Raw genomic sequence first — 25,895 nt, 5'->3', positions numbered from 1 at the left:
CATTCATGACACTGAAAATATATACATCAACATAGTCTTACACATATCACCCTCATTTTGTATTATGTATAGCGGTCCTTATGAGTAGTGACCCCTCACGCAATTTACGGTCATCTTCACAATTAAACCTCGTATCTACTTCTGTGTCAACTCTCTCTTATGGTAATCGCTCCTTTCGCAAAGCTTCTGCTGAACTTTGGAACAAATTACCTTTAAATGTAAAAAACTGTCAAACCGTTAACCTATTCAAAACTAGTCTCAAGACACATTTATTCAAAATTGCGTTCGATGATTAATTATCTCTGTTCACTTTGATGTGTATTTTATATGTATTGTTATTTGTAGGTTTATTTGCATTTTTAGTTTTGTATAAGATGTAATTGTATATCAGTCTATTTTGTGTGTATAGCGCTTAGAGACTTCGGTGGTAAGCGCTTTATAAGTAACGTTTTTATTATTATTATTATTATAATATAAATTACGAATAGCGGTCCTTATGAGTAGTGACTCCCAATATAAATTATGAATAGCGCCCCTTCTTCATGTTCATGAATAGCGACCCTCATTTGGTATTATGAGTAGGGGCCTGTCCTTACAAGTAATGACCCTCAATATAAATAATGAATAGCGACCCTTACCTCACACTATGAATAGCGGTCCTTAAGAATAACGGTCCTTATGACATTACGAATAGTGACCTCCTTTCCGTTTTATGAATAGCGCTTCTTCATGTATAGGAAGTTACACGTTATGAATTGTAGTCCTTAAGACTAGCGAGGTTACCCCTTAAAAGGTTTCTCTCCTGTATGTGTTCTAAGGTTCCTAATTTTGGACATTTATATGTATGCAGAGGCGCCGGAGGTGAGGGAGAAGGGGGGGAAGGGGGGGGGGGGCAGGGAAAAATGTGTGGGGGGGGGGGTGGGGTAAAACGCATTTTCGCCCCACAAAAAACAAATCACCGGTAAAGGAGTGAAGATGGTATGTATTTTTTAACCAAAAATACAATAAAAATTGAATCACAACAAAAATTATATTCTATCCAAAGAAAAGGAGAGTAAACAGAAATTGAATTTCCTAAATATTCTGCATGCCCATATATTTACCAATGAAGGATTTGATAATAGCAATAGGCGCATATCGTGGAAATATTGTGAGAGGAATGGGAAAGCGTGTGTTTTTTTTATTATATGGATGAGAAGACATGATCCCCTCAACACTGGCATACTGACGGGTTGGGGTGGGGTTTTGGGCAGTTGCCCCCTCCCCCCCCCCCCCCAAATAATATTCAAACAAGGTTTATTTCTCATTCGATACCTCTAGAGATTTACAAATGTTGCTGAAATGACACGATTTTCTGGGATTTTTTTCTCAATTTCCTTGGTAAGTGCGTTTGTTGGAAAATATCAAAATCCAAAATTTACAGCCAGGCCTTCAGACCCCACCAGGGGCCCTAAGACGGGCCCCTCAATTGGTCATCTGACTATAATTAAATGCTTTAAAAAAACCTGAGCTTCAAGGGGCTCAGCCCCCTGGCAGTGACCTGCCAGTGTCACAAATAAGGTATCTAAATACGCTTTTCTGACCATAATAATTAAATGCCTAAAACCCCTGAGCTTCCAGGGGCTCCTCACCTCGACTCCCCCCTGGGCAATAGAGCGATTTACAAACCAAAACAGAAGCAATTTAAAATATTCAAGTTTGATTGTAATACATTAACAGGTTCTCAGAATATCGTGACTCAAGCTCTTTTTCATATATATGTATGACCCTTTGATCTTTGACCTCATGACCCTTAAATCTAATCAGTTCATTGGCTCTGCAATATACACGCATGTCATGAGTTTGTTAGTAATCTGTCCATCTGTTCTAATGATAATATTTATGTCGCATTTTTACTGTGTGTGTTATTGGTCAATTAGCAAGATCATGAACTGTATAAACGATAAAATCCCTTTTTAGAACAAAGTAAACATTTAAATGGCTTTTCTCCAGTAACTATTAAGATTACTGTTAAAAGAAAATCTCTTAATACAATCTTAACATTTATGTTCTTATATGCCTTGTGAGCTCACATTTATCAGAAAATTCCTTTTTTTATAAGAAACGCTTGAAGAGTTGCTCTCCTGTATGTGTTCTACAGTGGCTAGTAACATCCTTTTATAAAAAAAGAAATCTCTTATTACAATCACGACATTTATAAGGTTGTTCTCTTGTGTGTGTGTCTAACATGACAAATTAGATGACCTCGTTCAGAAAAACCTGTATCGCAAACGGATTAATTAAAGGGTTTCCCACCTGTAATATATCTAAGCTGGCTAATAACTTCCAATTGATAGAAAATCTCATATTACAATCGAAACATTTTCTTCTTTTTTTCTAGTACGTGTATGTGTCCTAAAATGACGATTAAGATCACCTTGTTGAGAAAAACTGGTATCGTAATGGTAACATCGATAAGGCTTTTCTCCACTGTGTGTTCTTAAATGTCGAATAAGGGTACTTCTTGGAGAAAAACTTGTATCACAAATTGGAATGCTTAAAGGGTTTCTCTCCTGTATGTGTTCTAAGGTGGTTAGTAAGCCTAGCCTATTGAGAAAAACCCTTATCACACTTAGAACATCGATAAGGCTTTTCTCCTGTATGTCCTTACATGAGAGGTACATGTAAGAGTACTTTGTTGAGAAAATCTCTTATCACAATGGTAGCATCGATGAGGCTCTTCATCGAGGCTGTGTGTTCTTAAATGTCTAATAAGGGTACTTTTATAGGGAAAACCCTCATCACACTAGGAACATTTAAAGGGTTTCTCCCCTGTATGTATTCTAAGGTGGTTAGTAAGAATAGTCTTTCGAGAAAATGTCTTATCACAATGGGGACACTTAAAGGGTTTCTCTCCTGTATGTGTTCTAAGGTGGGCAGTAAGATTAGTCTTTACAGAAAACCCCTTATCACACTGAGAACACTTAAATGGTTTCTCTCCTGTATGTGTTCTAAGGTGGTTAGTAAGAATAGTCTTTCGAGAAAATGTCTTATCACAATGGGGACACTTAAAGGGTTTCTCTCCTGTATGTGTTCTAAGGTGGCTAGTAAGAAAAGTCTTTCGAGAAAATGTCTTATCGCACTGAGAACACTTAAATGGTTTCTCTCCTGTATGTGTTCTAAGGTGGTTAGTAAAAGTAGTCTTATCACGAAATCTTTTATCACAATTGGGACATCGATAAGGCTTTTCTCCACTGTGTGTTCTTAAATGGGTAGTAAGATAACTTTGACAAGTAAAAACCTTATCACACTGGGAACATTGATGAGGCTTTTCTCCACTGTGTGTTGTTAAATGTCTAATAAGGGTACCTCTTTCGGCAAAACCTGTATCACACTGAGAACACTTAAATGGTTTCTCTCCTGTATGTGTCCTAAGGTGACGTGTAAGATTCTTGTTTTCAGAAAATCCTTTATCACAATTGGGACATCGATACGGCTTTTCTCCACTGTGTGTTCTTAAATGGGTAGTAAGATAACTTTGGCAAGTAAAAACCTTATCACACTGGGAACACTTAAAGGGTGTCTCTCCTGTATGTTTTCTAAGGTGTCTAATAAGGGTACTTCTTTGAGAAAAAAACTTTTCACAATAGGAACAGTGAAAAGGCTTTTCTCCTGTATGCGTCCTTAGATGCTTTCCTAGATTACTTTGGCAAGTAAAAACCTTATCACACTGGGAACACTTAAATGGTTTCTCTCGTGTATGTGTTCTAAGGTGGCTAGTAAGCTCATTCTTTTGATAAAACGTCTTATCACAATGGGAACATCGTTGAGGCTTTTTGTTGAGGCTGTGTGTTCTTAAATGTCTAATGAGGGAACTTTTATGGGGAAAACGCTCATCACACTGGGAACACTTGAAAGTTTTCTCTCCAGTTTGTGTTCTAAGGTGGCTAGTAAGCTCATAGTCGACCTGGTGTTTTTTTGGATGTAGTATAAGAGTGTTCTCATCTGTCAATGTCTTACTGCAATGTAAACACAGATGTGTCTTCTCTCCACTGCATGCTGTTATATGTGGTTGTATATTGTCTTGTCCATTGTCCAACTCTAGGGAAGAAAAGAAAGTACCGGTAATTACATCCCTATTGAAGAGAAGGTCAAGTTCTGGTATTAAAGTGTCAAAATCAAAATTAAAGTCACTGTAGAGTAAAGAAATATCCCCAGGCGTATCCAGTCTGCCTAGATGCAGACTATCACGAAATGGTTAAATCCTTCAATACAGTCAATTTTGCATACATCAATTTTGACAGGATACATTGAAATCTTTGAAATGTGTGTAAATCAAAGAAAATTTGACTTTCGTCCAAGTTGTCTTTGATGGGACCAAGCAAAATGCATCTAAATAGATGATTTTTGCTTTCTATGTATTAAGTCAAATGAATTAAACCATATCTGGTCCCAAAGAGAACTTGGGAACTTGCCAGCAGTTTTGTTGATTTTATAGTTTTTATCCAAACTCGGTTTAAACTGTTGTGCAGACATCCAGAAAATAAGAAAGATACCAGTATTTTTTCATGTACACGGTATATGACTGCAGACTCATGTTAAAACTTGGACAATAAAATTACTTTCTACAAGAATATATTGCCAAAAAGGAGGAAGAGAACTGCAAAATCTGTTTAACATAATGAATGAATGGGTACTGAATACGGAATGGTAACACAATTATGAATCAATGATATTGAATTTAGCTACCATTCTTGTGCAAACTGTTGATAGATATTGTTGGATCTTTGAAATAATCTACTACGGTCCCATACTTGATGAAACGTTAAGTGAACTGCGTACATGCATTGATACTAATACCGGTGTGATAATCGTGATTGTGGTGACGTAGTAATTAGTGTCGACCCTAGGGCTAGGCCAGCTAGTAGTACTACAATGCCTCCCAAACAGACAGCAATACCATCAAGCTATCAAGGAGCTCCTAGACAGTGGGGACTCCAAGGAGGCACTATCGAACAATGGTAGTAGCAAATTAGATGAAATCTCAAATAACTTTGATGGCATTTACCAGAAACTTGATCATCATGATCAATGCTTCATAACTATTGAAAGTCTCAGAAAGTCAGATATTAAAATAACTGAAGTTTATGATGAACTCGCAACAAATTTCAGTACCTTCGCACCTCATCAGAGAAGGCAAAATCAACCTTGATGGATGTCGAGATGAAGGTGAATGAGAGGGAGACAGCCATCAAACATCTTCTAAGTGAACTGATACGAGCCTCAACAAAATGTCAAACCTGAAACGTCAAGTTAACAGATAGAGCAGTGTTCTCGAACAGCTGCAAAAGAATCTTCGGTCTCATAGAGAAGCGTGGAGAAAACACCAAATTGAATACTCTCATTTGTGAAGAAGGTAAGCGAATTAAAGTTGATCTTCAGGAGCAAGATATAGACGGTAGCCATCGAGTTGGCGACCCTTCTTTAGCAACACGTAAAGGTGATCATCCAATTATAATTAAGCTTGAATCATATTGCAAAAGACAAGAGTTGTTACAAAATAGAAGAAAATTAAAGCCACAGTAATAATCGGGAGCGCCAGGAGTGTCAAGTCTGATGACAGATATGAGCTCAGCTTGAAGGCGTGGCAATCCTGTATAAAATTTAATAATTCCTATATATACAAGGTGATGATTGGGATGGGATGAAATAAAATGTATTAAGGTTACAGGAGGAGATGGTTAATAGAATGATAAATAATAATAATAATAATAATAATAATAATACTGTAAACTTATAGAGCGCACACATCGTCCGGGGACGCTCATGGCGCTAGCTCAGCAACAGTTCTTTTTTAAACAAGTAAAGTAAACATTTTTGCAATATTTATTTATTTAACCCATTTAAATCCTCAGCTCTGCCCAATGAGACTAAAGGGTGATAACTAATTAATTTCAGATGTATATACAAATAACTTATCAATTATGTGTTTAGTAAAATAAACTTATACAAGTTAAGGAAAGACTGAGTTACAGATGGAATAGGTAAGTTTGAAGACCATCTTTAAAGGTGGAGTATGTTGCAAGACAGCAAAGTGATGGGGGAAGCTTATTCCATAATTTGGCTGCTGCATGTGAAAAAGCATGGTCTCCCCATGAATGATGGGTACGGGGAATTTGCAGCAAATTATCACTTCCAGATCTTAAGGTACGAGTTGGATTTTAGGGGTGTAGTGAGTCTTTAATATATTGTGGTGAAATTCTATGGAGAGCCCGATAAACAAGTAACATAATTTTGAAGTGGACCCTTTTCTGGACAGGTAGCCAGTGAAGAGAGCGTAATATAGGCGTAATAGAGGACATTATTGGTGTGAAAGTAAAGAGTCTAGCACTGGAATTTTGGAGGGATTGCAGTCTGTCTTGCTGCTGTTTGGTGAGTCCAAATAGAATAGAATTACAAAAATCTAATCGAGATGAGATTAATGCATGGATTAATTGTTCGCATGCTTTTTTAGTCAAAGATTTTCGTATGAACCCAAGGTTCTGCAGTTGATATCTCACAGACTTTGATATGTTAGATACATGTTCAATAAATGACATATTATTGTCAAATATCACACCAAGGTTACAGACCTTTGAGGCTGGCTTTAGAACTTTGCCACCTACATGCAACCTTAAATGAGTATGATTTGCTCTCAGTAAAGAATTCTTAGAGCCCAAAATGATAAACTCAGTTTTATTTTCATTTATTTTAAGACCGTTGGAATCCATCCAGCCTTTCATGTCATCAATACAGGCTTCTAAAGTTCTCCTAGCATCGGCAATTGCATCTGAGGAAGGATGTACAGAAATGAAAAGCTGAATGTCATCAGCATAACAATGATACTTTATATTATGCTTTCTAATTATTGTACAGATTGGCTCAAGGTAGACAGAAAACATTAACGGGCCACCAACGGACCCTTGTGGCACACCATATGAAATATAAGTTTTGTCAGATTGAGAATTATTTACAGAGACATACTGGGTTCTTTTATGATGAAAACCACAAAACGCAGTGCCTGTAACCCCAAGAGACTGTAGTCTCTTAACAAGTATTGTGTGGTCAATAGTGTCAAAAGTATACTTGACATATCAAGTAGCACAAGAAAACTAACATTACCTTTATCCATTTCAGAGAGGATACCGTCCACAAGATTAGTTAGCAGCGTTTCCACACTATGGTGCGGGCGGTAGGCAGATTGAAAATTATCAATTAAATTATTTTCAATAAGATATGTGCGAAGACGTGAGAAAGCCACTCATTCTGTGAGTTTGGATAGATATGACAAATTTGAGATAGGTCTATAGTTCTGGAGACACTCACTATCCAAATTAGATTTTTTCAAGGTGGGGCGCACTGGTGCAATCTTCATACTGTCAGGAACTATCCCCGAACCAAGACTTGTGTTAATTATAGTTACAATTGATGGTATAATAGCAGGAAGACATTGTTTCATAAGCAATGTTGGTATGTGGTCAAGTTCACTGGATTTAGAAGGTGAACTCATTATGATTGACCTAATCTCATCAGGAGTTGTTGGAGATAGCGTATCTAGTGTCTTCTCTGTAATCAAAGGAATTTCAAACCCTCCGATATTAGTAAGAGCTGATCTAACATTCTGATTTTTTTCCACAAAGAAATTGTTAAAACGATCTGCAAGATTTACATAAGTAGGAAGGGGAGATTTTTTACTTCTGTTAAGTAGAACATTTGCAACTCTAAAAAGCTGTCTTGTAACTAGTTATATGATGGTTTGGCAGCGCGAACACTTAACTGCACTAACTGATGCTGGTTCTGATATTTCTAGACTCTAGGCCCGATATAAAAGCCATTTGCGCTCCAATTTCCTATGTTGGATAGTTCAGTGATTCTTTCCATAAATGATACAATATTGATGGACTTAATGTTATGTGTGTGTATCACACTCTTTGCAGCAGGAGGTTTTATTAATTTCAACTTACAAATTATGGCAGAATAGTCAGAAAGACCATCCACAACCATTACATCTGTCACACTATTTATATCTGACTGGCGAGTGATTAGCAAGTCCAGAGTGTGGCCATGTATGTGTGTTGGGACTTGAATATGTTGTTTAAAGTGACTTGGTAACATTGTTGAAGGTTGATGAAAAAAATTGCTTAATTTTTGTATAAATGTTACTTACTATATTCCTTCTACTGTACTAACCCTCTGACATGCAAAAAATCCTGATTTTTTTTTCAAACCACGAAGATATCTATGGTTTTCTTTGAAGTCGTCAATGTATGACACCCTCTAACAGTGATTAACAGTAAATTCTCCCAACCCTTTTTGAATTTTCCCAACCGTTTTTCCATGAAAAAGAGACATAGAACAGGCTATAAAAAAATCGGTCAACACTTAAATGTCTGGAATGGAATAGCAATTTTATTGCTTTGTGAGATTTCCATTCACCTAAAATGTAATTAAAATTGTAATGATATATTTGGGAGAATTAAGGAATCGATCAGATCAGTTTTTTCCAATTTGTACCATGAATAATGGTCCATTTTCATTCAAATTTTAAGATTATCTTTAATTGTACATTTAGCATTGAAGTCACTACCTAATTAGCACCACTTTCTCTTATCTGTGATGCAACCATGTCTCACATACACCAAAAATGTCAAGGTCATAACAAAGTCATTGAATTCAGAGTTTTTATTATGAATCGGGCGGGTATTAATCATACAAATAATTATTATGCTATTATTGATATAATGATATAATGTGTTAATTTCCAAGGAATTTACATGTTTTGTTAATTTCATTAGTAATGTTAGTAATATTAAGTAATGTTAATTTGTTAAGTATTGTTAGTAATATTTGATCTTCTTGTTAATTTGTTAAGTATTGTTAGTAATATTTGATCTTCTTGTTAATTTAAGTAATGATAATTTGTTAAGTTATGTTAGTAATATTTTGTTTTCTTGGTAATTTGAGTATTGTTAATTCCATTAGTAATATTGATTTTTTTTGTTGAAGTAATTTTGATTTGTGTACATGTACAGCGCTTTGAAACTGTTGTCACAAGCGCTACATAAATTTTTCATATTATTATTATTATACAAAAGGAGTTACTCTGTTGTGGTTGAACAAGTTTATCCTTTGAACGGTGAGGCAGTGATGCCTTACACTCGTTTCGGTGACAGTTTCTACGTTTGCCACCTTGATTTCCCCTGCGCGTTTTGGTATAAAAGGTTGAAGCCCACATGATGTGATAACATTTAAAACATCATGTAGTAATTCAGTTAACTTGTCTTTCCACTGCCGAAACTCAGCTGTATTATACTTACATGTATATACATGTTGTGTGGACTTGAGTTCAGAGTAGGCATTAGTCACGGTAGGTGTATGATGAATGGTATTAAATTTATTATTATCTGGCCCTGGAATAGGGTGAATATCACCTGCTTTTAAAAGTTCAAGTTGAAAAACTTGCACAAGAATAATTAGCATTATATGGAATTCTTCTTTTCAAGAAGCAAGTCCTACAATAAGGTTGATGTACAAAGTCATTTGCAGAACCACTAACAAAATTATGTGCACATGGAATGTTATTCACATGGAAGCATAATGTTACATAAAAACAGAGATGAATAGAATCCATTGTATTACATAATAGTACTCCGATTGTACTTGGTCATGCAGTGACAATACAAGGTTAATACGACAATTCAGAGCCTCGATCATAACATTTTTACATAATTGAATATTCATATCAAATGATAATGCAACTTATTCAAAAATAGAATGGTAGTGATATCCTATAGTGTACCATAGGTTTACTATACAATAACATGAGTTACAGATACAGGTAATATTAAACAAAATCACTTTTAATACAAAAGATAATACTGTAGTTCTTTCATAACAAATGAAAGAGAAAAAACATTTCATGTAAAAGTGAGAAGAGAAATAAAGAGTATAACAAAAATCATTAAAAATCTGATAAAAGATACAAAAGAGAAATATCAATACCGGTATCTATGTTACATTCTATCTAGAAATATATTTTCCACAGTGAACTTACAATAATAAATACTATCCCTTCAAATGTCTTCTTGGGGAAAACGTGACATCAAATACGAGAAAAGATATCGCTTCCTCGATCCGAAAATAAAATATACAATAGGCTTGCGGGTGCACCATGTGAGAGAGAGAGGGAGGATTGAGAATAGAATAATTGAAATTGATCATTTATGAAGTACATGTACCAAAAAACTTGGGGGTACATTTAGCTTGCAAAATGAAATCCTATTTCAAGCATGCCATTTGTTATATCCCCCCCCCCCCTCCTGAAGTTTTGTGATAAATTCACAGTACACACAATTTTGCTACATGAATTCATGATGCTGAAATCTACATTCATGACACTGAAAATATATACATCAACATAGTCTTACACATATCACCCTCATTTTGTATTATGAATAGCGGTCCTTATGAGTAGTGACCCCCAATATAAATTATGAATAGCGGTCCTTATGAGTAGTGACTCCCAATATAAATTATGAATAGTGCCCCTTCTTCATGTTCATGAATAGCGACCCTCATTTTGGTATTATGAGTAGCGGCTGGTCCTTACAAGTAATGACCCTCAATATAAATAATGAATAGCGGTCCTTATGTCACATTATGAATGGCGATCCATATGAATAACGGTCCTTATGACATTACAAATAGTGACCTCCTTTCCGTTTTATCAATAGCGGTTCTTCATGTATAGGAAGTTACACGTTATGAATTGCAGTCCTTAACACTAGCGAGGCTACCCCTTAAAAGGTTTCTCTCCTGTATGTGTTCTAAGGTTCCTAATTTTGGACATTTACATGTATGCAGAGGCGCCGGAGGTGAGGGGGGGGGGGGAGCAGGGAAAAGTATGGGGGGGGGTAAGAGATTTACAAATGTTGCTGAAATGACACGATTTTCAGGGATTTTCTCAATTTCTTTTATAAGTGCGTTTCTTGGAAAATATCAAAATCCAAAAATTTACAGTCAGGCCTTCAGACCCCACCAGGGGCCCTAAGATGGGCCCCTCAATCGGTCATCTGACTATAATTAAATGCCTAAAACCCCTGAGCTTCCAGGGGCTCGTCACCTCAACTCCCCCGGGGCAATAGAGTGATTTTACAAACCAAAACAGAAGCAACTTAAAATATTCAAGTTTGATTGTAATACATTAACAGGTTCTCAGAATATCGTGATTACAAGCTTTTTTTCATATACATGTATGACCCTTTGATCTTTGACCTCATGACCCTAAAATCTAATCAGTTCATTGGCTCTGCAAGATACACACATGTCATGAGTTTGTTAGTAATCGATCCATCTGTTCTAATGATAATATTTATGTGGCATTTTTACTCTGTGTGTTATTAGTCAATTAGCAAGATCATGCACTGTATAAACAATAAAATCCATTTTTAGAACAAAGTAAACATTTAAATGGCTTTTCTCCAGTAACTAGTAAGATTACTCTTGTGTGTGTGTGTCTAACATGACAAATTAGATGACCTCGTTCAGAATAACCTGTATCACAAACGGATCAATTAAAGGGTTTCCCACCTGTAATATATCTAAGCTGGCTAATAACATCCAATTGATAGAAAATCCCATATAACAATCGAAAAATTTTCTTTCTTTTTTCTAGTACATGTATGTGTCCTAATATGACGATTAAGATCACCTTGTTGAGAAAAACTGGTACCGTAATGGTAACATCGATAAGGCTTTTCTCCACTGTGTGTTCTTAAATGTCAAATAAGGGTACTTCTTGGAGAAAAACTTGTATCACAAATTGGAATCCTTAAAGGGTTTCTCCCCTGTATGTGTTCTAAGGTGGTTAGTAAGCCTAGCCTTTTGAGAAAAACCCTTATCACACTTGGAAAATTGATAAAGCTTTTCTCCTGTATGTCCTTACATGAGAGGTACATGTAAGAGTACTTTGTTGAGAAAATCTCTTATCACAATGGTAGCATCGACGAGGCTCTTCATCAAGGCTGTGTGTTCTTAAATGTCTAATGAGGGTACTTTTATAGGGAAAACCCTCATCACACTAGGAACATTTAAAGGGTTTCTCCCCTGTATGTGTTCGAAGGTGGCTAGTAAGACTAGGTGGCTAGTAATTAGACGAAATGTCTAGTAAAGTGACATCTGTGAGAAAAACTCTTATCACAATGGAAACATTGTAGAGGCTTTTCAGTAAGGCTTTGTGATCTTAAATGTCTAATAAGGGAAGTTTTATGGGAAAAACCCTTATCACAATGGGGACACTTAAATGGTTTCCCTCCTGTATGTGTTCTAAGGTGACGACTAAGATTATTCTTTCGAGAAAATGTCTTATCACAATGGGGACACTTAAAGGGTTTCTCTCCTGTATGTGTTCTAAGGTGGTTAGTAAGAATAGTCTTTTGAGAAAATGTCTTATCACAATGGGGACACTTAAAGGGTTTCTCTCCTGTATGTGTTCTAAGGTGGCTAGTAAGACTAGTCTTTTGAGAAAATGTCTTATCACAATGGGGACACTTAAAGGGTTTCTCTCCTGTATGTGTTCTAAGGTGGGCAATAAGATTAGTCTTTACAGAAAACCCCTTATCACACTGAGAACACTTAAATGGTTTCTCTCCTGTATGTGTTCTAAGGTGGTTAGTAAATATAGTCTTTCGAGAAAATGTCTTATCACAATTGGGACACTTAAAGGGTTTCTCTCCTGTATGTGTTCTAAGGTGGGCAGTAAAATTTACAGAAAACCCCTTATCACACTGAGAACACTTAAATGGTTTCTCTCCTGTATGTGTTCTAAGGTGACGAGTAAGATTATTCTTTTCAGGAAATTCTTTATCACACTTGGCACATCGATAAGGCTTTTCTCCACTGTGTGTTCTTAAATGGGTAGTAAGATAACTTTGGCAAGTAAAAACCTTATCACACTGGGAACACTTAAAGGTTTTCTCTCCTGTATGTGCTCTAAGTTGGGCAGTAAGATTAGTCTTTACAGAAAATATCTTATCACACTGGGAACACTTAAATGGTTTCTCTCCTGTATGTGTTCTAAGGTGTCTAATAAGGTGACTTCTTTCAGAAAAACCCTTTTCACAATAGAAACAGTGAAAAGGCTTTTCTCCTGTATGCAACCTTAGATGCTTTCCTAGATTACTTTGGGAAGTAAAAGCCTTGTCACACTGGGAAAAGATGAAAGGTTTCTCTTGTGTATGTATTCTAAGGTGGCTAGTAAGCTCATTCTTTTGAGAAAACGTCTTATCACAATGGGAACTTCGTTGAGGCTTTTTGTTGAGGCTGTGTGTTCTTAAATGTCTAGTAAGGTTACTTCTTTGAGAAAAACTCTCATCACACTGGGAACATTTGAAGGGTTTCTATCCTGTATGTCTTCTACGGTGGCTAGTAAGAATATTCTTTTGAGAAAATGTCTTATCACAATGGGGACACTTAAAGGGTTTCTCTCCTGTATGTGTTCTAAGGTGGTTAGTAAGAAAAGTCTTTCGAGAAAATGTCTTATCACAATGGGGACACTTAAAGGGTTTCTCTCCTGTATGTGTTCTAAGGTGGTTAGTAAGAGTAGTCTTTCGAGAAAATGTCTTATCACAATGGGGACACTTAAAGGGTTTCTCTCCTGTATGTGTTCTTAAATGGGTAGTAAGATTACTCTGGAAAGTAAAAACTTCATCACACTTGGAACACTTAAAGGGTTTCTCTCCTGTATGTGTTTTAAGATGGGCAGTAAGATTAGTCTTTACAGAAAAACCCTTATCACACTGGGAACATTTAAAGGGTTTCTCTCCTGTATGTGTTCTAAGGTGGGCAGTAAGACTAGTCTTTACAGAAAACCCCTTATCACACTGAGAACACTTAAATGGTTTCTCTCCTGTATGTGTTCTAAGGTGGACAGTAAGAGTAGTCTTTACAGAAAACCCCTTATCACACTGAGAACACTTAAATGGTTTCTCTCCTGTATGTGTTCTAAGGTGGTTAGTAAGAATAGTCTTTACAGAAAATCCCTTATCACACTGAGAACACTTAAATGGTTTCCCTCCTGTATGTGTTCTAAGGTGACGAGTAAGTTTGCTCTTTTCAGAAAATCCTTTATCACAATTGGGACATCGATAAGGCTTTTCTCCACTGTTGAAAATTTTCCCTCCAGTTTGTGTTCTAAGGTGGCTTCTTAGCTCATACTCGCCCTGGTGTGTTTTCTGATGTAGTATAAGAGTGTTCTCATCAGTAAATGTCTTACTGCAATGTAAACACAGATGGGACTTCTCTCCACTGCATGATGTTATATGTGGGTGTATATTGTCTTGTCCATTGTCCAACTCTGGGGAGGAAAAGAAAGTTATTACATCCCTATTGAAGAGAAGATCTAGCTCTGATAAGTGCCAAAATTAAAATCACTGTAGAGTAAAGAAATATCACAAGGCGTATCCGGTCTGCCTAGATGCAGACTATCACGAAATGGTTAAATCCTTCAATGCAGTCAACTTCGCACACATCGATTTTGACAGGATACATTTAAAAATTTGATATGTGTGTAAGTCAAAGAAAATGAATTAAACCATATCTGGTCCCAAACAGAACTCAGGAACTTGCCAGCAGTTTTGTTAATATTATAGTTTTTATCCAAACTCGGTTTAAACTGTTGTGCAGACATCCAGAAAATAAGAAAGTTAAGGGTACTTTTTTTTCCATTTACACGGTATATGACTGCAGACTCATGTTAAAACTTGGGACAATAAAATTACTTTCTACAAGAATATGTTGCCAATAAGGAGGAAGAGAACTGCAAAATCTGTTTAGCATAATGAATGAATGGGTACTGAATACGGAATGGTAACACTTATGAATCAATGATATTGAATTTAGCTATCATTCTTGTGCAGACTGTTGATAGATATTATTGGATCTTCGAAATAATCTACTATGGTCCCATACTTGATGAAACGTTTAGTGAACTGCGTACATGCATTGAATTCTAATACCGGTGTGATAATCTTGATTGTATGACGTGGTAATTAGTGTTGACCCTAGGGCTAGGCCAGCTAGTAGTACTACAGTGCCTCCCAAACAGACAGCAATAGCATAAAGCTATGAAGGAGCTCCTAGACAGGACTCCAAGGAGGCACTCTCGAACAATGGTAGTAGTAAAATTAGATGAAATCTCAAATAAGTTTGATGACATTTACCAGAAACTTGATCATCATGATCAACGCTTCATAACTATTGAAAGTCTCAGAAAGTCAGATATTAAAATAACTGAAGTTTATGATGAACTCGCAACAAATTTCAGTACCTTCGCACCTCATCAGAGAAGGCAAAATCAGCCTTGATGGATGTCGAGATGAAGGTGAATGAGAGGGAGACAGCCATCAAACATCTTCTAAGTAAACTGATACGAGCCTCAACAAAATGTCAAACCTGAAACGTCAAGTTAACAGATAGAGCAGTGTTCTCGAACAGCTGCAAAAGAATCTTTGGTCTCATAGAGAAGCGTGGAGAAAACACCAAATTGAATACTTTCATTTGTGAAGAAGGTACCGGTAAGCAAATTAAAGTTGATCTTCAGGAGCAAGATATAGACGGTAGCCATCGAGTTGGCGACCCTTCTTAAGCAACACGTAAAGGTGATCATCCAATTATAATTAAGCTTAAATCATATTGCAATTAAAGCCACAGTAATAATCGGGAGCGCCAGGAGTGTCAAGTCTGACCGATATGAGCTCAGCTTGAAGGTGTGGCAATCCTGTATACAATTTAATAATTCCTATATATACAAGGTGAGGATTGGGATGGGATGAAATAAAATGTATTATAAGGTGACAGGAGATGGTTAATAGAATGATAAATAATAATAATAATAATAATAATAATAACTAGACTTTAATTCGTCCCTTTGACGAATTAGGTGATACGTGCTATTTTGTTATCATGAAAGTGTGCCGATGATGATCTAATGATAATGATCATAAATACGATAAAGACCATGATTAAGAGTGGTATAGCGCCCCCTTCAGGTATTCGATAGAGATTTGTAGAATCAGGATTTCAGAAAAAGTCGCCTAACACGCTAACTAAGAAAATTCTGACATGTCGCCTTTAATTGAAATTTTCACTAAGATGATGTCATCGAAATGATAAATGATGTACGTCAATATTGTAGATAATTTATTAGCTACACCGTATCAAAATTTGCGAGAACATAGAGTACTCATAAGCTAGATAGTGCTCAACGATCAATGTCATGAAGATTCATGATGTGAACGAAATTCACCTTCCTTAGGCATAACACGCAAATTAAGAAAATTCTGAAACGTGGCCTTTAATTGAATTTTGTACTATGATGACGTCAATGAAATAAAAAGTAGTGTGTATTTATCTTGAAGGCAATTGCCTCAACTACAAGATACCGACATTTGGAAGAAAATCAGTCAATATTATGAGAAATACACTAAATTTTCCATAAATATAATGACGTCATAATATGCAATTTTGTATTTTGACTTTCAAGGCCATTATGATGACGTCAAGATGTATTTGATGGCCTAATAAGATATGAAATCATATCTCCGACTCATACTGTTTCTAAATATGAAACAAAAATGGCAGTCCTTATTCATCCCGATGTACTTTTTATAGGCATGTTTTTGCCCATATATGCTATGTAATACATGACCTCGCGCGCGCGGATATTTATCTTGGACGGACGCTCATTCCGTTACTTATAGTGATAAAGAGATGAACATGGGAGGCAGTGACAGAAGGAGACAGATCAAGAGAAGAAGAGGGAAAGGGAAACAGTGAGAGGGAGAGGGTGAAAGTGTAAGAGAGAAGGAGAGGACAAGAGAGATGAAGATGAGAGAGAGCAAGAGAAGGAGAGGGGCAGAACAAGTCTAGGTGAAGGGAGACAGAGCAAGAGAAAAAGAGAGAGAGGGGGAGAGATGCAATTGATAAAAATGCCTTTAATATTTCTAGCATAAATAGCTAGGCTCTTAAATTACGATCATGACAGTGTGCCGAAACTGCCGATGATGGTATAATGATAATGTTCATGCATACGATAATGACGATATTGATGATGATGAAGATGCCATGATTAAAAGTGGTATAGCGCCCCCTTCAGGTATTCGATTGAGGATTGTTATATATGATAACTGACATGTCACCTATATGATTGAATTTTTTACTATGACAACGTCGTGATAATGTTAAATAGTCTACATAAATTTTGTGGAAACTTTTCGTAGCTACAACATACTCAAAAATCAACAAAATCCAAGGAGAAATAACGGCGATATCGCTCAAAAAGACAGAAATGTAGAATCCAGATTTGAGGAAAAAGTCATCTCCCATAGGGATTACACCCCAAAAGTTATAGATTAAGTGTAAATAGGGTAATAATAAAGTAAATAGGGTTGTTTATTACATTATTTGCGATTCTATGTGTTTTAATAATTAAAGGAGATGGTACAGTGAAAGGTCAAAAAGAAAAAAAAAGGAAAGAAAAAAATTGTTGGAGACGCCCGGACTCGAACCAGGGATCTCAAGGTCAGAAGTCAAGTGCGTTACCGATATACCAAAACATTTCCCATAGCGATTACACGTAAACGGAAAATTGAATTCTCAAATCCCACTTTGCAAGTGAAATATGAGCATGATCCCGGCTTATTGTCTCAGTTACCTAATCCAAAGCTCAGCAAAAACAAAGCTAAAACAAGGGAGATATTGCTCGCGAAAGACAGAAATGTAGAATCCAGTTTTGAGAAAAAGTCATGTCCCATGACAAAATGCAAAATGTGAAAAATTGACATGCCTCCTTTAATCGCAAAAATACGCCATGATGCTTTTGTCAAAATGAAAAATTGTGGAGACTGAATTTGTAGACAATTGTCTCAGCTAGAACATTTAAAAATGTGGATGAAAAACAATCAAAATTTACAGAGATACAATCGATTTTCAAAAAATATGCAAACGTCATAATATGCAAATTAAAATTTTGAGTTTGGAGGCCATTATGATGACATTATGAGTTAATTGAGGGTCAAATGAGACATGAAATCTTATTTCCAACTCATCATCTATCCACATATGAAAAAATATTGGGAGTTTCTATCTATTCTGAAGAGTTACAATGAATTTTGTATAGGCATGATTTTGCCCATGTATTGTGGATAAAGATAACGCAGATCCGCGCGTGCTGCCAACTTTGACGGACGCTCATTGCGTTATTAAAAGGTGAACAAGTTATTAAAATGCTTGGAAAAATGTGCCAAATATGATGACAGAGAAAATTCAGCGATTCTATGTTGCAAAATGCTAGTACGCGCGGAAACGCGCACAAATGTGCGTGTGCGCGATTTTTTTTGCGAAATGCTTTAAATGGCCTGAAACGTATGCAAAAAAATTTGAAGACGATTTAGAGCATTTTAAATGCGCGTTAATGCGCGCGCACAAGCGCGTACACGCGCGTTTTGCGCACGTTTTTTGACCTGAAGTTGACTGGACGGATACTGATCTTAATCATGACAAATATGAATGAAAAATTATTTTCCGTTATGAAGATATGATCATAAGTTGATTTTCACAAAATGGCACCTGGATGACGTCACGATGACTGAGTCTTTGAAAAGTCACGCAGTTCTAAGTTAGACTAAGATCTATCATCAGTGAAAGTTTCATGACAATGGCTTTATTTAGTCTTGAGATATCCTGCGAACAAAATCGAGGAAGAATAATAGGAATAATAATAAAAATCTTGACGAAATCAAAAGGTGATACGTTGACTTCGTTACGTATCACCTAATAATACTGTAAACTTAAAGAGCGCACACACCGTCCGGGGACGCTCATGGCGCTAGCTCAGCAACAGTTCTTTTGATACAAGTAAAGTACACAATTTTGCAATATTCATTTATTTAACCCATTTAAATCCTCAGCTCTAGTGCCCGGTGGGGCACGGTGCCCTCCAGCTGTTATGTTGACGTTCACTGATAATTTAAGGGACTCGCCCAGTCAGCACATTATTCACAAGAGCTCTAGCATCTGAGGCCACCAGGCCCCACACGGGCAGCCAATGAGACTACCGTAAAGGGTGATAACTAATTAATTTCAGATGTATATACAAATAACATATCAATTATGGATTTAGTAAAATAAATGTCATCAGCATAACAATGATACTTTATATTATGCTTTCTAATTATTGTACTGATTGGCTCAAGGTAGACAGAAAACATTAACGGGCCACCAACGGACCCTTGTGGCTACCGGTATATGAAATATAAGTTTTGTCAGATTGAGAATTATTTACATTTTACAGAGACATGGGTTCTTTTATGATGAAAACTGGGTTCTTTTATGATGAAAACCAATGCAACGCAGTGCCTGTTACCCCAAGAGACTGTAGTATTGTGTGGTCAATAGTGTCAAAAGTACTTGACAAGAAAAGTAACGTTACCTTTATCCATTTCAGAGAGGATACTGTCCACAAGATTAGTTAGCAGCGTTTCCACACTATGGTGCGGGCGGTAGGCAGATTGTAAATTATCAATTAAATTATTTTCAATAAGATATGTGCGCAGACGTGAGAAAGCCACTCATTCTGTGAGTTTGGACAGATATCACAAATTTGAGATAGGTCTATAGTTCTGGAGACACTCACTATCCAAATAAGTTTTTTTCAAGGTGGGGCGCACTGCTGCAATCTTCATACTGTCAGGAACTATCCCTGAACCAAGACTTGTGTTAATTATAGTTACAATTGATGGTATAATAGCAGGAAGACATTGTTTCAAAAGCAATGTTGGTATTGGCCAGGTCAAGTTCACTGGATTTAGAAGGTGAACTCATTATGATTGACCTAATCTCATCAGGAGTTGTTGGAGATAGCGTATCTAGTGTCTTCTCTGTAATCAAAGGAATTTCAAACCCTCCGATATTAGTAAGAGCTGACCTAACATTCTGAATTTTTTTCACAAAGAAATTGTTAGACGATCTGCAAGATTTACATAAGTAGGAAGGGGAGATTTTGTACATCTGTTAAGTAGAACATTTGCAACTCTAAAAAGCTGTCTTGTACTTGTGCAGCTTTCAACCAGCATAGAGAACCGAAGCTATGACGTCATAAACATCTGTTTTTAGAATTTCTCAATTTTTTCTTCATTTTCCGAAGGAGCTTCAGAAATAATGTCCAAACGTCGAAAACCAGTTGAAGAAGCCAGAGCATATAACACTGAGTTCCCATGGGACATATATTTATTCAGATGGTCATATCTCAGCCAATACTTAACATATTTAATTGGTTTTCAACATTTGTACATTATTTTTGATGCTCTTTCGGAAAATGAAGAAAAATTGTGAAATTCTAAAATTAGATTTTTGATGACGTCACACTTGACCACTCTATAGAGTTTATGTTATTAGGTGATACGTATCACCTTTTGATTTCGTCAAGATTTTTATTATTTCTTTTTATTCTTCCTCAAATTTGTTCGCAGGATATCTCAAGACTGAATAAAGCCATTATCATGAAACTTTCAACGATGATAGATCTTAGTCTACCTCAGAACTGTGTGACTTTTCAGAGAGTCAAGGTCATCGTGACGTCATCCAGGCACCATTTTGTGAAAATCAACGTATGATCATATCTTCATAACGGAGAGCCATTTTTTATTCATATTTGTCATGATTAAGATCAGTATCCGTCCGGTCAACTTCAGGTCAATAAACGTGCGCAAACGCGCGTGTACGTGTTAGTGCGTGCGTTAATGCGCGTACAAAAATTTAAAATGCTCTAAATCGTCTTCAAATTTTTTTGCATACGTTTCAGGCCATTTAAAGCATTTCGCAAAAAAAATCGCGCACACGCACAAGCGTGCGCGTTACCGCGCGTACTGGCATTTTGCAACATAGAATCGCTGAATTTTCTCTTTTATCATATTTGGCACATTTTTCCAAGCATTTTGATAACTTGTTCACCTTTTAATAACGCATTGAGCGTCCGTCAAAGTTGGCAGCACGCGCGGATCTGCGTTATCTTTATCCACAATACATGGGCAAAAACATGCCTATACAAAATTCTTTGTAATTCTTCAGAATAGATAGAAACTCCCAATATTTTTTCATATGTGGATAAATTATGAGTTGGAGATATGACCCTCAATTAACTCATAATGTCATCACAATGGCCTCCGAACTCAAAATTTTAATTTGCTTATTATGACGTTTGCATATTTTTTGAAAATCGATTGTATCTCTGTAAATTTTGATTGTTTTTCATCCACATTTTGATATGTTCTAGCTGAGACAATTGTCTACAAATTCAGTCACCACAATTTTTCATTTTGACAAAAGCATCATGCCATATTTTGCGATTAAAGGAGGCATGTCAATTTTTCACATTTTGCGTGTATTCTCTATGGGACATGACTTTTTCTCAAAACTGGATTCTACATTTCTGTCTTTCGCGAGCAATATCTCCGTTGTTTTAGCTTTGTTTTTGCTGAGCTTTGGATATGGTGTAGCTGAGACAATAAGCTATCTCCAACGTGCACTTTATTTTTCGATCATATGCCGGGATCATGCTCATATTTCACTTGCAAAGTGGGATTTGAGAATTCAATTTTCCGTTTACGTGTAATCGCTATGGGAAATGTTTTGGTATATCGGTAACGCACCTGACTTCCGACCTTGAGATCCCTGGTTCGAGTCCGGGCGTCTCCAACAATTTTTTTCTTTCCTTTTTTTTTTCTTTTTGACCTTTCACTGTACCTTCTCCTTTAAATATTAAAACACGTAGAATCGCAAATAATGTAATAAACAACTCTTATTTACTTTATTATTACCCTATTTACACTTAATGTATTACTTTTTAGGTGCAATCCCTATGGGAGATGACTTTTTCTCAAATCTGGATTCTGCATATGTCTTTTTGAGCGATATCGCCGTTATTTCTGCTTGGATTTTGTTAATTTTTGAGTATGTTGTAGCTGAGACAAGTTTCCACAACAATTATGTAGACTATTTAACATTATCATGACGTTATCATAGTCAAAAATTCAATCATAGGTGACATGTCAGTTTTCATATATAACAATCCTCAATGGAATACCTGAAGGGACGCTATACCATTTTTAATCATGGTCGTCTTCATCATCAATACCGTCATTATTGTATTCATGAACATTATCATTATATCATCATCGGCAGTTTCGGCACACTGTCATGATCGTTATTCAGGAGCCTAGCTATTTATGCTAGAAATATTGAAGGCATTTTTCTCAATTGCATTTCTCCCCTCTCTCTCTTTTCTCTCTTGCTCTGTCTCCCTTCACCTAGTCTTCTTCTGCCCCTCTCCTTCTCTTGGTCTCTCTCATCTGCATCTCTCTTGTTCTCTCCCTCTCTCTTACACTTTCACCCTCTCCCTCATACTGTTTCCCTTTCCCTCTTCTTCTCTTGATCTGTCTCCTTTTGTCTCTGCCTCTCTCTCTCACTTTCTCTACTCTCCCCCCTTTCTCTCTGCATATAATCTTAGCTTGTCTCATTTATATGTATAATAATTTAATCCAAAGAAATTCGAGGACATTTCTATCGTTTGGCCATTCACTGCCATGCATACTAACTATCATTTATAGATTTAACATCTTATAGATGTTGGGTTATGGATGGGTACAATATTAATATCTTACTAAATAAATCACTATGTACATTTTGCAATTTTTATTAAAAAAAGTGTTTTGAGCTTGTTTAGTATACCGTAAGCAAACAGTTTAATCCTCTATCGAAAACTTGAAGGGGGCGCTGTGCCACTTTCAATCATGGTCAACATTCTAATATCGTCATCATCGTGTTTATGAACATAATCGCTTTTTGATTATCGGCAACACATCATGATCAGTTTTCAAAAGAGCATATTTATGCTAGAAATATGGAAGGCATTGTTCTCAATTGTATCTCTCTCTCTCTCCTCTGTCTTGCTCTGTTTCCTTTCTCCTCTAATGTTACGCTCCTCTCTCTTGGTCTGTCTCTGCATCTCTCTCTCTCTCTACTCTTTTACCCCCTCTCTCTATCTCTCTTGCCTTGCCTCCCTCTGCCCTTCACAGTTGAAACTTGACTCATGGATAGACCATAATGGGAGTAGTATTTTATAACGATCGAGATGAAATCGTGAAAATACGTTCTTTATTATGTTACACATGAGCATACGTATCACCTAATTCGTCAAAGTGACAAATTAAAGTCTAGTTTTGTTTGTTTTTGTTATTTTGTTAGGAATTATTAATGTTTTCATTTAAAAAAAATGTTGTTATGATGTTCTCTTTTCCGTTTTGTTATTGTGTATTGTAATTGTTTAACCCTGCATGAGATGCATGTAATGTAATACAAATCTCTGTCCTGGGTTTCATGTACATCTTTATTATTATGTTATATGTATACTTTCTTGAATAAAGATGAATAAACAACATTTTATGTTTTGGAAGCGCGAACTCTCACGATCAGACTCTAGGCCCGATTTAAGCCATTTGCGCTCCAATTTCCTATGTTGGATAGTTCAGTGATTCTTTCCATAAATGATACAATATTGATGGACTTAATGTTACATGTGTGTATCACACTCTTTGCAGCAGGAGGTTTTATTAATTTCAACTTACAAATTATGGCAGAATGGTCAGAAAGACCATCCACCACCATTACATCTGTCACACTATTTATAGGGTTGTCTCAAGCGCTATATAAATTGTTCATATTATTATTATTATTATGCAAAAGGAGACACTCTGTTGTGGTTGATCAAGTTTATCGTTTGAACGGTGAGGCAGTGGTACCTTACACTTGTTTCGGTGACAGTTTCTACGTTTGCCACCTTGATTTCCCCTGCGCGTTTTACGTATACAAGGTATAGAAGGTTGAAGCCCACATGATGTGATAACATTTAAAACATCAAGTGTGTTAATTCAGTTAACTTGTCTTTCCACTGCCGAAGCTCAGCTGTATTATACTTATTTACATGTTGTGTGGACTTGAGCTCAGAGGAGGCAGTAGTCACAGTAGGTGTATAATGAATGGTATTAAATTTATTATTATCTGGCCCTGGAATAGGGTGAATATCACCTGCTTTTAAAAGTTCAAGTTGAAAAACTTGCACAAGAATAATTAGCATTATATGGAATTCTTCTTTTCAAGAAGCAACTCCTACTATAAGGTTGATGTACAAAGTCATTTACAGAGAACCACTATCAAAAGTATGTGCACATGGAAGCACAATGTTACAATAAACCAGAGATGAATAGAAGCATTGTATTACATAATAGTACTCCGATTGTGCTTGGTCAGGCAATGGTAATGCAAGGTTAATACAACAATTTAGAGCCTTGATCATAACATTTTTACATAATTGAATATTCATATCAAACGCTAATGCAACTTATTCAAAAATAGAATGGTAGTGATATCCTATAGTGTACCATAGGCTTACTATACAATAACATGAGTTACAGATACAGGTAATATTAAACAAAATCACTTTTAATACAAAAGATAATACTGTAGTTCTTTCATAACAAATTAAAGAGAAAAAACATTCTATGTAAAAGTGAAAAGAGAAATAAAGAGTATGAAAAAATCATTAAAAATCTGATAAAAGATACAAAAGAGAAATATCAATACCGGTATCTATGTTACATTCTATCTAGAAAAATATTTTCCACATACAAAAATAAATACTATCCCTTCAAATGTCTTCTTGGGGAAAACGTGACATCATATACGAGAAAAGATATTGCTTCCTCGATCCGAAAATAGAATATACAGTAGGCCTGCGGGTGCACCATGTGAGAGAGAGAGGGAGGATTGAGAATAGAATAATTGAAATTAATCATTATGAAGTACATGTACCAAAAAAATTGGGGGTACATTTAGCTTGCAAAATGAAATCCTATTTCAAGCATGCCATTTCATCCCCCCCCCCCCTCCTGAAGTTTTGTGATAAATTCACAGTACACACAATTTTGCTACATGAATTCATGACGCTGAAATCTACATTCATGACATTGAAAATATATCCATCAACATAGTCTTACACATATCACCCTCATTTTGTATCATGAATAGTGGTCCTTACGAGTAGTGACCCCCAATATAAATTATGAATAGCGCCCCTTCTTCATGTTCATGAACTCATTGAATAGCGACCCTTATCTCACATTATGAATGGCGGTCCATATGAATAACGGTCCTTATGACATAACTAATAGTGACCTCCTTTCCATTTTATGAATAGCGGTTCTTCATGTATAGGAAGTTACATGTTATGAATTGCAGTCCTTAAGACTAGCGAGGTTATACCCCTTAAAAGGTTTCTCTCCTGTATGTGTTCTAAGGTCCCTAATTTTGGACATTTATATGTATGCTGAGGCGCCGGAGGTGAGAAGGGGGGGGGGGGGGGTAAAACGCATTTTCGCCCCACAAAAAACAAATCACTGGTAAAGGAGTGAAAATGGTATGATTTTTTAACCAAAAATACAATAAAAATTGAATCACAACAAAAATTATATTCTATCCAAAGAAAAGGAGAGTAAACAGAAATTGAATTTCCTAAATATTCTGCATGCCCATATATTTACCAATGACGGATTTGAAAATAGCAATAGGCGCATATCGTGGAAATTATGTGAGAGGAAAGCGTATATGTTTTTTATCATATGGATCAGAAGACATGATCCCCTCAACATTGCATGGCGTACTGACGGGTTGGGGTGGGGCTTGGGGCAGTTGCCCCCTCCGCCCAAAAAAAATAATATTCAAACAAGGTTTATTTTTCATTTGATACCTCTAGGGATCTACAAATGTTG

General features: G+C 36.2%; 2 protein-coding genes across 2 annotated transcripts; both read right to left on the bottom strand.

Moving 5' to 3' along the window:
• Positions 1 to 914: 914 nt before the first annotated feature.
• Positions 915 to 4,237, bottom strand: LOC115928045 (zinc finger protein 501-like; the record flags this gene model as incomplete). The annotated part of the gene is made up of 1 exon (XM_030994616.1): positions 915 to 4,237. A coding segment is annotated over one exon (1,452 nt), but the record flags the coding sequence as incomplete, so codon positions are not given.
• A 6,681-nt stretch (positions 4,238 to 10,918) lies between these two features.
• Positions 10,919 to 15,420, bottom strand: LOC115927960 (zinc finger protein 525-like). The gene is made up of 2 exons (XM_030994363.1): positions 15,344 to 15,420; positions 10,919 to 14,436 (listed from the first exon to the last, which is right to left on the bottom strand). Exons 1-2 carry the CDS (start codon positions 15,418 to 15,420, stop codon positions 13,416 to 13,418), a joined length of 1,098 nt encoding a protein of 365 aa, XP_030850223.1. The 3' UTR covers positions 10,919 to 13,415.
• Positions 15,421 to 25,895: the final 10,475 nt, after the last annotated feature.

The sequence above is a fragment of the Strongylocentrotus purpuratus genome, unplaced genomic scaffold (genome assembly GCF_000002235.5).
Source record: "Strongylocentrotus purpuratus isolate Spur 01 unplaced genomic scaffold, Spur_5.0 spur5_scaffold_21, whole genome shotgun sequence".
In the NCBI taxonomy this organism is placed as follows: domain Eukaryota; kingdom Metazoa; phylum Echinodermata; class Echinoidea; order Camarodonta; family Strongylocentrotidae; genus Strongylocentrotus; species Strongylocentrotus purpuratus.
This window is presented reverse-complemented; position numbering and strand designations above follow the sequence as displayed.